This window comes from Piliocolobus tephrosceles, chromosome 12, assembly GCF_002776525.5.
Source record: "Piliocolobus tephrosceles isolate RC106 chromosome 12, ASM277652v3, whole genome shotgun sequence".
Taxonomy (NCBI): domain Eukaryota; kingdom Metazoa; phylum Chordata; class Mammalia; order Primates; family Cercopithecidae; genus Piliocolobus; species Piliocolobus tephrosceles.
This window is the reverse complement of record NC_045445.1, coordinates 35,577,044-35,591,051: the sequence shown is the minus strand read 5'-3', so window position 1 is coordinate 35,591,051 and position 14,008 is coordinate 35,577,044. Positions and strand designations below refer to the sequence as shown.

General features: G+C 38.9%; 1 protein-coding gene across 2 annotated transcripts in view; it reads left to right on the top strand.

Moving 5' to 3' along the window:
* IL13RA1 (interleukin 13 receptor subunit alpha 1) overlaps positions 1-14,008 on the top strand; it is a 65,855-nt gene that overhangs the window by 26,957 nt on the left and 24,890 nt on the right. For both annotated transcript variants that reach the window (XM_023198686.1, XM_023198685.1), the window contains exons 5-8: positions 3,435-3,622; positions 6,466-6,617; positions 11,935-11,982; positions 12,249-12,381. In XM_023198686.1, coding sequence (XP_023054454.1) covers positions 3,435-3,622; positions 6,466-6,617; positions 11,935-11,982; positions 12,249-12,381 — 521 coding nt within the window. The remainder of the gene's footprint in view (positions 1-3,434; positions 3,623-6,465; positions 6,618-11,934; positions 11,983-12,248; positions 12,382-14,008) is intronic.

The following is a 14,008-nucleotide window of genomic DNA, read 5'->3' as shown; positions in this document are numbered from 1 at the left end:
AAAACAAACAAGAACTAATTATTATTGTTATTCATCTCCACTCCCTTGCAGATGCAGTCAGTACACAGTGCTGGCCTCTTCCCCTGTCTCACAGAATTGGTTCCTAACCCATACTCCCTTCTTTCTTGGTCTCCTCTAGATAGATCCTTTCTAATCAAAACCACAAAAGAAAGGGAGTCAAGACACAGTGCTCATTAGCAAGCACCAGAAATGGTTGCTTATGCAGGTACCAGTATAAATCACATCAAACAAACTGCCAGAGACTGTTTTCCCTAACCCCCAACCAGAAAATATAGAGTCTCTCTTTGTGGGGTTTTTTTTTTTTTGGAGACAGAGTCTCATTTTATCGCCCAGGCTGGAGTGCAGTGGTGCGATCTCGGCTCACTGCAGCCTCCGCCTCCCGAGTTCCAGTGATTCTCCTGAGTAGCTGGGATTACAGGCGCATGCCACCATACCTGGCTCATTTTTGTATTTTCATTAGAAACAGGGTTTTACCATGTTGGTCAGGCTGGTCTTGAACTCCTGACCTCAAGTGATCCACCCGCCTGGGCCTCCTAAAGTGCTGGGATTACAGGCGTGACCCGTGACGCCTGGCCTGGAGTCATTTTTTGAAATCAAAATAATTTATTGCAGCCCTAGGGCAATGACTTGTGTTCCTGCAGGGACAGTCTGGCATTGAACAGACCCTGGCCTGAAGAGCTGCAGACTAGTCATACCAATGAATTTTAGGGAATTTTTTTTTACCACATTAATCATCTTCTGAGTTGGGAAAATAGTCTTTAATTTGTCAATTTCCTTCTCATAGCTGCAGTGTGACTCTGCAGATGAATTCAGTATATAAATTTTAACAGGGATCACCTGCTGTTTTAGGTTAATGTTTCACAAGAATTCAAGAAATGTTATCTATTCAGAACCAGTATTTTCCCTTCTATAACTATTTCTAAATTACAACAAAATTGTTTTAAAATTTCATATCTGAGATTCATGAGCATATGCAGAATACTCAGGGTGCAGAAATGAAAAAGGGATCAAGAAGATTGTGCATTCGAGGAGTTCCTTTCATCATTAAAAAACAGTTTTACACATGGCTTTCTTTAGTTATGTAAGAAAAATGTCATTAAATTTCTTCAGTTTCTGTTTTTGGCTATGGGCGGGAAACATTCCAGGACTGTCTGATCCAAAAACTAGTCATGACAATAACTTCATTTTTACAACACTGTTTTCTTCATAAACCACAGGGGGCTGCAACTAGGGGGAAAAGCTCATTTACTACCTTTTGAAGGAAAAAAGCATTTTCTATATTGAAACATTTCTTTGTGCAGCCTTTGAAGGAATAAATACATTAGCTCTGAGTTGTTGTTGTTTTTTTTTTTAACTGACTTGCAGCAGAATCTCCTGGAGAATTGCTGTTCAAATACTGGTTCCTAGGTCCTGGCAGAACCTTCTAAATCAGACTCTCTGGGAGAGGGTTTGAGGAACCTGCATCTTAAAGTAGTACAGAGGATTCTGAGTAACAGGTTAGGGATTTGGGACTCTTTACTCTTAGTTCATTTTTCTTAAAATGGTCTTCCTTTTCTGCAAAACCTTTGTGCAACTCCCTTTGTGGCTGATGATGTAAGACTTGACTCTTGTCTTCTGCCAGTTACTACAAAACAGTTCTCTGATAGCCTAGATTAAAAAAAAAAAAGTGTAATAAACACATTGTCTGCCTGCGCTGGGCTAGATGCTGATGATCTTTGGGGAAAGGTATGTGTAGAGGAGAAATGGTAAATGAAGTATCTACAATACTGCTTATGGAAGATAGTTAAAGCCACACAGTGGAGTGAGACACTCAGAAAGCGATTGTGTTTTAGAACATTGACCTGGCAGTGATTGGAGGGCACGAATAATGAAGGTCAGGGAGGTCAATCTGAAGAAGCAATGGAGCCTGTAGTCATTAGGGTGTGAATCTCAGGGTGTGGGCAATGGGAGTATCATAGAAGACGAGGATCCAGGAAGCTTTGCAAAGAAAGAAAGAACAGAATTTGGTGATAGAATACAGGGAACAGAGGTGGGGGGAAAAGGTGATTTTAATTTAAATTATCTAATCTAGGAGCCCAAAGAAAATAAGCTCTGACTGGTGGAAATGGGAAGGTTGGAAGAAAAAACAGTTTGGTGGGGAAGAGCGTGCATGATGTGTTTTGGACGCTGGATTTGAGGCAACGGTAGAACACTCAAATAGAGCAGTTGGAAATCTGAGATTAGTTCTGAGGTGAGATGTCAGGATTAGGAATTCCCAGCATAGAAACTGTAGTCGAGGGATAGGAGAGTGATAAACTGGAGGTGAGTAAATGAGGGAGTCAGAAAGAGAAGAATGTCAGTAGTCCTCCTACTCCCTCTCTGCTGGAAGAGGGAGGAGGGAACGGAAAAAGCCAAGAAACAAGGAAGGAGCAGGTCAGAGGGATCAGAGGAGGAATCATAGAATTCAGCAGATAGGCATTTTCAGGAAGCATGAAACTTCTAATCCCAGCCTTAGAATGTCTTCTCTTACACAGAAGAAATAGGCCTCCTGTAGTCTCCATAGCTGCTGACAGTACCAGTGTTCATCAAAAAGGAACAATCTAGGCTGGGCGCAGGGGCTCACGCCTGTAATCCCAGCACTTTGGGAGGCCGAAGCGGGTGGATCACTTGAGGTCAGGAGTTCAAGACCAGCCTGGCCAACATGGTGAACCCCTGTCTCCACTAAAAATACAAAAATTAGCCAGACGTAGCAGTGCGTGCCTGTAATCCCAGCTACTCAGGAGGCCGAGGCATGAGAATCACTGGAACTCGGGTGGCAGAGGCTGCAGTCAGCTGAGATTGTGCCACTGCACTCCAGCCTGGGCAGACAGAGTAAGACTCTGTCTCAATAAATAAATAAATAAATAAATAAACAAACAGTCTTTTCTTCCTAGCATATGAAATGAGTCACATTGTAAAATAGGGTTTTTTTTTTTTTTTAAGTTATCTTGCCTATTGCAAATACTGCTTTTCATGGACATCTTCAATCATTAAAAAGAATTCTGCCTTTTTTTTTTTTTTTTTTTTTGAGGAAGAGTCTCACTGTGTCACCCAGGCTGGAGTGCAGTGGTGCAATCTCAGTTCACTGCAACCTCTGCCTCCCAGGTTCAAGAGATTCTCCTTCCTTAGCCTCCTGAGTAGCTGGGATTACAGGCGCCTGCCACCACACCTGGCTAATTTTTGTGTTTTTGGTAGAGACAGGGTTTCACCATGTTGGCAAGGCTGGTTTCCAACTCCTGACCTCAAGTTTCCAACTCCTGACCTCCTGACCAACTCCTGCCTCGGCCTCCAAAAGTGCTGGGATTACAGGTGTGAGCTACCGCGCCCAGCCTGCTCTTATTTCTTGAATACCTTGTTGAATATAATGCAGAAGATTGTCTCATTTTTTCTTGTAGGCACAGAAGCCTGGAAAAAATTCGTCAATGTGAAGAGATCTATAAAGAAGGCCAATACTTTGGTTGTTCCTTTGATCTGACCAAAGTGAAGGATTCCAGTTTTGAACAACACAGTGTCCAAATAATGGTCAAGGATTATGCAGGAAAAATTAAACCATCCTTCAATATAGTGCCTTTAACTTCCCGTGGTAAGTTTTAGAAATCCTCTAAAACAGTATGGATAAAAAGTGTGTTATATCTTTTGCACAATCAATACAAATAATAAAAAATGATGATTTTGGATTTAAGATCTTCTGAAACAAGGGACTATATTGATGTATAACTTTCTTTGATAGATTCTTTTTAAAGAAGCAAACTTGGAAATTTTATTTTATCCTTGTTTACTTATGAGTACACTGAGAGAACAGTTAGTTGTGGATCAACATTGGAATTGTCTCAGTTCATTGTTTGTTTGGTATTTTCTGGTATTCTGTTGTTTATAACAGAATACCAGAAACTGGGTAATTTATAAAAAAAAAAAAGGAATTTATTTCTTACAGTTCTGGAGACAGGGAAGTGGAAGGTCAAGGGGCCAAATCTGGTGAGTGCCTTCTTGTTTGTGGGGACTTTCTGCAAAGTCCCAAGGCTGCACAGGGCATCACATGGTGAGGGAGTTGAGCATGCTAGCTCAGGTCTCTCTTCCTCTTCGTATGCATCCGCCAGTCCCACTCCCATGATAACCCATTAATCCATTAATCAGGGAATAGATCAATCCATGAAGGCAGAACCCTCATGACCCAATTATCTCTTAAAGGCCCAACCTCTCCATACTGCCACATTGGGGATGAAGTTTCAACGTGAGTTTGGGAGAAGATAAACATTCAAATCATAGCAGGAACCCAGGCCGTCTGACTCTAAGATCTAGTCTCTTGATACTTAAAGAGGATAATGCTCATAATGATCATATATAGTTCCTGAATAATCTGTCTCTTAGAAAAGGCATAGACTGAAGGTAATGTAATCGGGTGATATTCCAAATATTTAACATTCTGTATGGCATGGGAACTGATCAGTTAGAAAAACCAGTATAGCCATAACTGTGGGTGCCAGCTGCAAGTCAGCCTGTTAGAAAGCACCCTCAACTTGAACACAAAATATCTGATTAGGTTCTAACTCCTCCACTTCGGGCAAGGCATATAAACCCCCTTCAAATATTTCCTTATCTGTGAAATGGAATATATCATCTCTCTCTATCTAAAAACATTGCCATAAAGTCCAAATGACATAAAGCATATTAACACTTTTTGTAAATTACTAAAGCAAATTCCATAAGTGTAATGGGTTATTTGTTGAAATATCCCAACTGGGAGCTCAGATTCTGGCTAAGATAGTCATAGAAGTGAATTCTAATAGGGTACCAAAGTCAGCTTACTTTGTAGGCCAAGAGAGTGAGGTTGGAGTATTTTGCCCAGTGGGGTAAGCTGAAGCAGAGCCCTTTTCTTTGTTTGGCAGATTATCTTAAATGACCTTTTAAGGCTTATTTTGCTGTTTTTCTCCCTGGATATTAATGGTGATATAAAGGAAGAAGGAAGATCCTTCTCAGATAGAAGATGATATCTTCAAGTTGTTTTCTGTTAATTACCCATTATCTTCTATTGCTTGGTCTTAAGTATAACTGACTCCTGAAAAAGTAAATTGACCAGGCTAATGCTTTTTTAAAAATAAATTATTTTTTCTTTTTCTGAGACAGGGTCTCTGTTGCCCAGGCTGGAATGCAGTGGTGTGGTCACAGCTCACTGCAGCCTTGACCTCCCGGGCTCAAGCTATCCTCCCATCTCAGCCTCCCGAGTACCTGGGACCATAGGCGTGTGCCACCACGCCAGGCTAATTTTTGTATTTTTTGTAGAGACAGGGTTTTGCCATGTTTCCCAGGCTGGTCTCAATCTCCTGAGCTCAAGCGATCTACCCACCTTGGCCTCCCAAAGTATTTTATTCTTAATTGTGGTTATAAACACACAGCATTAAAATTACCATCATAAACATTTTAAGTGTACAGTTCAGTAGTGTTAAGTATATTCACATTGTTGTGCAGCAGATCTTTAGAACTTGTGCATCTTGCAAAACCGAAAGTCTGTTCATTAAACATTAATTTCCCCTCCCCCCCGCCCTTGGCAACCACCTTTCTACTTTCTGTTTCTATGAATTCGACTACTTGAGATATCATAGTATTTGTCTTTTGTGACTGGCTTGTTTTACCTAGCATAATTTCCTTGAGGTGCATTTATGTTGCAGCGTATGTCAGAGACTAAGCCAATGTTTTAATGGTGGTCTTTGATTGGCGTTAATAAGTGACAACTAGAGAAGCCCCTTGTAGCTGGTGCCTTATTACTCATCAGGTGGAAGTACATCTGGATCCAAGCCCTTCTTTATTCTCTATGTTGCCTCTAGATGTCCTGATTATACCCTGGCCATTTTCTAACCAGATGCAGGTCAGAGTTCATATCATCTGCTAGATATCCCAAATATGTTCCTTAAATACATTTTACTAGGCAGTTTTAAATAAACTTCTTCCGTAATTGTGGCTAATCGGAAATTCCAAAACTATATATCTGATCATGAAAGGCCACTAAATGCATTAGCTCTGTTTTGATTTAACTTTATGCACCCTACATATATATGCAGTTGTCTCTCAGTATTTGTGGGGCATTGCTTCCAGGAACTTCCAAGGTACCAAAATCCATGGATGCTCAAGTCGCTGATAAAAAGTAGCATAGTACTTGCATATAACCTATGCACATTTTCTCATATACTTTAAATCATCTCTACATTACTTATAATACCTAATACAATGTAAATGCTATGCAAATAGTTGTTATATTATCTACGGAATAAATGAGAAGGAAAAAGTCTGTACATGTTCAGCACAGATGATATTTTTTAAAAAATATTTTCAGTTCATGGTTGGTTGAATTCATGAATGTGGAATCCATGGACTGTGTGTGTGTATAATCAAACTTTGGAAGTTTACTTGTGTTTTATTTTTGTTTTTCAGTGAAACCTGATCCTCCACATATTAAAAACCTCTCCTTCCACAATGGTGACCTACATGTACAATGGGAGAATCCACAGAATTTTATTAGCAGATGCTTATTTTATGAAGTAGAAGTCAATAACAGCCAAACCGAGACACATAATGTTTTCTCCGTAAGATTTTAAAATTATTGTTTTTATTTGGCTATTTTTCTTTTACTTGAATTTCTTACATTGAAATATCAATGAAACATAGCTCCTACATTTGTCAACTTATGATGATGATGATGATGGTAATGAAACTTCTTGTCTAAAATAAGGCATGGTGGAAGATTTGAAGATGTATGGTATAATAGTATCAGCTGCAAGTTTCAAGCCATTTATTAATTCATCTGTAAGCCTCTCTAAAAGGCCTATTAAACAGTAATTCACGTGCTCAACACGTTCTTATTAAATGTTTACCATATGCCAAGCACTCTTGTGTGCTGGGGTAAGGCAGTGAACATGACACCTGACAAGTTTTCTTTCTTCATGAATCCTACATAATAGAAAACGTATGTAAATAAGCAAGCTAATTTCAGAGCATGAGTGCTGTGAAGAAAATAAAATGGTATTTTTATTTTCTGATGTAGTAGAGTGACTGGGAGAACCAGAGGGAATATTAGGTAGGGAAATCATCTGAGGTAATGACATATGAGATGAGACCAGAATGATGAACAGACACTAGCTATGTGAAGATCTGGGTGTAGGGGGTCAGCAGATACAGACTCTGAGGCAAGAATGAGCTTAGCATGTGTGAGAGACCAGAAAGAAGGGTGGTGTGGTCAAAATGTAGTAGGAAGAGATGTCTAAGCAATAGGCAGACATCAGATCATGCGGACACTTTGGAGGCTCTGATAATACCATTCTGTTTTCTTGGAGTTTGTGGCGATTAAAGTAATCAGATTTGAATAGTCAATATTTGTTGGATTATGTGCCTGTATGCTATTCAGAATCAAATGCAAAACATGCTAATTAGAGGTCCTGTAGGACACTGACCAGAATATGCTATAATCTCAGGACATCAGTCCAGTTGTTCTGCTTTATGGTAAAGGTCACAAACTAGGGCCTCACACTTTTTTGTTTGGAACACAAAGTCGTGTTTTGTTTGTTTCTTTGTTTACTAGATTTGAATTTTTTTGCCCAGATTTTAAATCATAGTACCTTAAGAGTGTATGTCCATAAGATGGCGCCTTAGGACCATGAAGACTGCACCACTCACTTGTCTGCTACCTGCCTGGACCCTTTGTGTGTTTGAGCTTTAGAGGTTAGAAGTGAAGTGTTTTATATTGGCTTTTAAAGGAGCCTAGCATCTCGCATGTGGGTAAATTCCTTGGTCCAGTTGTTTCAGCTTGTCATGGAACTTTCAAAATGCTTGCTAAAATAAGCCAGTGTTGACAGGCTGTAATTCCAACTCCAGAGGGAGTGACCAAGTCCACAGCATAACAGAACAGCAAATGCTCTTCTGGGTATTTGCATTATGAATCCTTCTGCTGAAATATAATAATCATTATTAGTACCAGAAATTAAGTGCTCCAGGAAGTACAGCAAAGGGAAAAAACTAAGGGCTTCCATGTGGAAGGGGGTTGGTGCTTGAATTGACGACAAAAGGAGTTATCAGAAAACTGAAATACACTTGTTTACTCCAGTCTTTACTGTTCTCTCCTTTCTGAAATCCTGAGATGCTTGTCTGAAATCCTGAGATAGTATTCATTTTGCCACTCAATTATTTTCTGCTGTTTAACCTATCACATGTATATACATTTTGTCTCCACTGAAAATATAAACTACAGAAAACCAAGTGCCACATGTTCTCACTTATAAGTGGGAGCAGGACGATGAGAATACATGGACACATGGAGGGGAACAACACATACTGGGGTATGGCAGGGGGAGGGAGAGCATCAGGAAGAACAACTAATGGATACTGGGCTTAATACCTGGGTGATGGGTTGGCATCAGGAAGAACAACTAATGGATACTGGGCTTAATACCTGGGTGATAGGTTGATCTGTGCAGCAAATCATCATGGCACACGTTTACCTATGTCACAAACCTGCACTCCCTGCACATGTACCTCAGAATTTAAAAGTTGGTATTTTTTTTAAAAAAAAGAAAATATAGACTCCTGTAGGAAAGAGTCGAGTGCTGTCTACTTTGTGCTGTTCCTGCTACTAAATAGTAGCTAACGTGTATTAAGTGATTACTGTGTGCTAGGTATCTTAATAAGCACTATATCTGAATTGTTTCATTTAATCCTCACAATAATCCTAAGGATCTAGGTCCTGTTATTTTGCCTCCATTTTACAGATAAGAAAACTTAGTTACTCCTAAGGTCACATTTCTAGTAAGTGGTAGAATCAATATTTAACCAAAGTCGTAACTCTAAAACTTAGATTCTTAACCACTAGACACCACCTCAATACTTCCTCTTAACAGCAATAGCTATCATTCATTAAGTGTTTATGGCGTGCTACAAAGATGCTCTTCTATGTGCTTCTTCATACAGTAGCTCATAGCAACCCATGAAATAGAAACTATTTTAACCTATATTTTATTGAAAAACTAAGGCTCAGAGAGGTTAAGTAACTTGCTACAAGCCACACAGCTAATAATTCGGTAACACTTCAAAGTTTGGTTGGTCTCCATGTATTTAACTTTGACCAAGAATACTTAGCATAACATCATGTGCATAATCGTCATTTAATATATTATTATTGAATTGAGTTACTTTTTTTTTTTTTTTTTTTTTACAAACTTCTGAACTGAAGAGAACATATACACTATGGAAATTATCTACCTATATCTGAACTATTTTCTATTTGGAATTAACTCTGTACACTTGAGTTTAATGTTCTCTCTCCTAGCAGATGTAGAATGTCATCAGTTTTTTGTGAGCTCACAGATTTTGAGCTCTGCTGCTTAGAATTTTTTTTTTCCTTTTGGAGGAATTATTTTGTCTGGTGTTACACTTAAGAGGGGGAAGTAAGTGGGAACATGAACTGGTACCATCACATGGGGGCTATGGTTAGAGGTAGCTTATGACAGAATTATGAAGTAAGTAACAACTTGTCTCTGACCACCCCCCACCCCTCAACCTTCCCAGCAAACTATCTTCTTGGTGCCCTGACTTTCCTTCTCTTAGTGGTCTCTGAGTAGCCAGTAAACTGTGCAGGGGGGTTTACATTTGAACAAGAGCCTAGAGACCTAAATCTATAGGTTGATTCGCCAAGTTTGCAATTTTTATATATGGGAGATGGTCCAGGGGAGGAGGGACATCAATTTGCAACTTGATCCCTTAGCTGGTAGTTGACGCTTGTGATTCCCCAACAGGTCTACTATTCTAAATGGCCAGTAATAGGGTATACTAGCCCCCTGAGTGGGTTTTTTTTTCTCAACCCCTGTATGAAATATTGAAAGGATGTCCCTTCATCATTTGCTTGGCCTCTCAGCTCTTCACACATGCTGGTAGGAACTATTTAGTGAATGACATTGAATGTCAAAAATAATAGCTGTGTGTTCTGGTCTTGGTTCCAAGTTTAAACATCTCTTTGATAGAAGTTGACTATTTAAGCAAACAGATTTTCATGTGTTTTTTACTCCATTTTGGAAATACTTGCATTTAAGGAAATTAGTATTCTCTTTACATTAGACAGCAAGTGACTTTTATTATGTGGAGGAGAGTTTTGCATTACACTTTCTTTTCTCCAACCCAGTCACGTTTTATATCTTATACTCTCAACAAGGGACACTGGTTTCTCGCTCCGTGTCTCTTTTTTAGAAGTTTTTATTGAGGTATAATACACAATCAATTATACAAATCATAACCTATAGCTCAATGATTTTTCACAAATGATTTTTCACCTATGTAACCAGCACCACAGAAGCCCCCTCATAATCCCCTTCAGTTGCTATCCTCCCGAAGGGCAGCTACTATCCTGGTTTCTAATCCCATAGATTGATTTTGTTGCTACTTTAAAACTTTATATAAATGGAATTATAGAGAACATACTTTCTTTTCTTTTTGTTTTTCCGAGACAGCATCTTGCTCTGTCACTGGAGTGCAGTGCAGTGGCACAATCTCAGCTCACTGCAACCTCCGCCTCCCGGGTTCAAGCGATTCTTCTGTCTTAGTGTCCGAAGTAGCTGGGATTACAGGCATGCATCACCACGCCCGGTTATTTATTTATTTTTTTTTAATTTTTTAGTAGAGACGGGATTTCACCGTGTTAGCCAGGCTCCTGGCTCTAGAACTCCTAGCCTCATGTGATCCACCCTCAGCCTCCCAAAGTGCTTGGATTACAGGCGTGAGCCACTGTGTCTGGCCCAGAATGTACTTTTTTGTGTTTGCCCTTTTTTTCACTCAACATTATGTTTATGAGATTCACCAATGTTGTTTCTTATAGCTGTAGATGATATGTTCTCATTACATTCATTCCATTGTGTGAATATACCATACTTTATCTATTATCCCATTGATGGACATTTGGATAGTTTCCAATTTGGTTTTATGAATGGAGTTTTTATGAACATTCACATACTTGTCTCTTGGTACACATGTGCGTACATTTGTGTGGGGCATTCATATAGGCATACCTGGGTCATAAGGTTACATATGATTGTCTCTAACAGATAATAACAGTTTTCCTAGATGATTGTGTCAGTTTACACTACTAAGCAGAAATTGTGAGCTCTAGATGCTTCATATCCTCTCACAACACTTGTTGTTGTCAGGTAAGTGTGTGTATTGTTATCTTGTGGATTTAATTTGCATTTTTCTCATGACCAGTGATGTTGAACACTTTTTCAGATGTTTATTCGCAACTTGCTTATCCTCTTGTAAAGTGCCTGTTCAAGTCTTTTGCCAGTTTTTTTTTTTAAAATTGGGTTTTCTATCTTTGCCTTATTAGTTAGTAGGGTAAGAAAAAATATATATGCACATCCTTTGTCAGAAATTGCAAATATGTTCTCACACTCTATGCATTGCCTGTTTATTTCCCTAATAAGGTGTCATTTGATCAACAAAAGTTTTTAATTTTAATATAGATGACTTTATTTAAAAATTCCCTTTATGGTTAATATGGGAGGTTTTTTTGGTTTTGTTTAAGAAATAGTTCCCTTCTTCAAGGTCATTAAGATATTCTATGTTTTCATCTAAAAGCTTGTTATAGTTACGTATTTATTAATTTATTTTATCTTACACATTTAAATCTGCAGTGTATCAGGAACTGATTTTGTGAATAGTGCGAGGTAGGAGGTCAAGAATCTTTTTTTTTCCATTTGCATATGTAATTGACCCAGCACCATTTATTAAAGACCAACCTTTTTTCACTGTACTTGATCATCTTTTAATAGGATAAAAGGAAAGCTTGTTAGAAATGACTAAGTGATGGAAAATGGGTTTTTAAACATTTAGAACTCATTAGTTTGTTTATTTATTTTTATTTTCAAGGTCCAAGAGGCTAAATGTCAGAATCCAGAATTTGAGAGAAATGTGGAGGTCAGTAAATTCAACATTAGCTATTTGGGCTTAGACTTAGAGCAGTTGCGGGTGGAGCATAGCATAAATATGAGCTGCTTTGAGAAAAACAAATTACTTTGTTCTGTGAGTTATTGCCAATTTTTTTGAAGAGTCAAAAATAATTTGAATTGCAATCCAAGTCTTAATCATAGACAGAATTTGGCAGATAATTATATTATGATTCAATAACAGTGAAAAAGAATAAGCTGGTAATATTCCTTGTGTATTTTTATTTTATGCCTAAGAATACATCTTGTTTCATGGTCCCTGGTGTTCTTCCTGATACCTTGAACACAGTCAGAATAAGAGTCAAAACAAATAAGTTATGCTATGAGGATGACAAACTCTGGAGTAATTGGAGCCAAGAAATGAGTATAGGTAAGAGAACATATTTTTTATTAAAATGTAAAACATTGATGCATAAAAACTAAGCTGAAGCAGAACATAGACTGGGGAAAGGGGCTGTCATGCTCTCTTGATGTCAGGAAAAGAGTACTTACAATTGAAATTTATTTTCTTTTTAATCACTTTCAAATCACCCAGGGTTAATTTACGTATACAGTTTTTTAGAAAACCATAATCCAAATGGTTTTGTGTTCTTCTCTATCTCATTTCCGTTTTTATTAATAAACTGAACAAAAATATAGAAAGCAGGCATAGGCTGCACACAGTGACTCACGCCTATGATCCCAGCACTTTGAGAGGCTGAGGCGGGAGGATCGCTTGAGCCCAGGAGTTGGAGACCAGCCTGAGCAACATGGTGAAACCCCGTCTCTACAAAAAATACAAAAATTAACCGGATATGGTGGTGCACGCTTGTGGTCTCGGCTACCCAAGAGGCTGAGATGGGAAGATCTCTTGAGCCTGGGAGGAGGAGGTTGCAGTGAGCCTAGATTGTACCACTGCCCTCCAGCCTGGGTGACAGAGTGAGACCCTGTCTCAAGAAAAAAAAAAAAAAAAAAAAAGGCAGACATAATCAAATCTACACATTGTACAGTACCAGAGACTGTCCTACAAGTGGTTGGCAGAAACAAGAGTGGAGCCATTTAATAGAGAGAAATCGGTATCTAAGTTTGAAAAAAAAAATCATTTATTAATGGAAAGGCTGAGCAAGCTAGGCTCAAGTACGGGACTGGAAAGACCTGTGCTTTATGGATGTGTGTGTGGTGGGGTGGGATACAGGGCTTTATTTGACTGTAAGTGCAATGTGACTCAACATTGTAACCTTAAATGTGTCAAAAAGGCATATACAATCTTAGGAGTGATAAGTGGAGCACCCAGAAAGGAATGCTGCAGGTTGGGGCACAGAGCTAGGGCCACATCAGAATTGTGCAGTATTCCATTCCAAGGCAACACATTAAAGGAGTTGCCTTGGCAGACCAGAATCTATCTTTGAAAGGGTAATCAGGAAGTTGAAGAATCTCAAAACTTGGCAAGGAACAATTGGTAAAGTAACTTTGAGGAGTCACGAGTGCTGATTTCTAATATTGGAGGTATTGTCAGGTACAAGAAGGAGTAGGCTTTACTTTTTATGTCTCCAAGGGGCAACACAGAGCCAACTTAAGAACTTTTTAAACAACTGTATATGAGTCAAACAGGTTGTTGAGGTAGCCCATTCCCTATTAATTGAGAAGTTCAACAAGTTATGTGCCAGGCATGGTTGTATTAGTTTATTTATTGCTGCATAACAAATTACTCCAAAGTTTAATGGCTTAAACCAACATACCTTTACCATCTCACAGTTTCGGTAAGTCAGGAGTCTAGCCACAGCTTAGCTGGAGGTCTCATGAGGTTGTAGTCAGGCTGCAATGAGAACTGAAATCTGTCTGAAGGCTTGACTGGGGACAGAGAATCCATTTCCAAGTTCACTCATATAGTTGTTGGAAAGCCTCAGTACCTCACTGGTTGCTGGATGGAGGCTGTCACAGGTTGAATTGTATCTCCCAAAAAGATATATTCGTAGGTTTCAACCCCTGGTAAATGTGAATGTAACCTTATTTGGAAA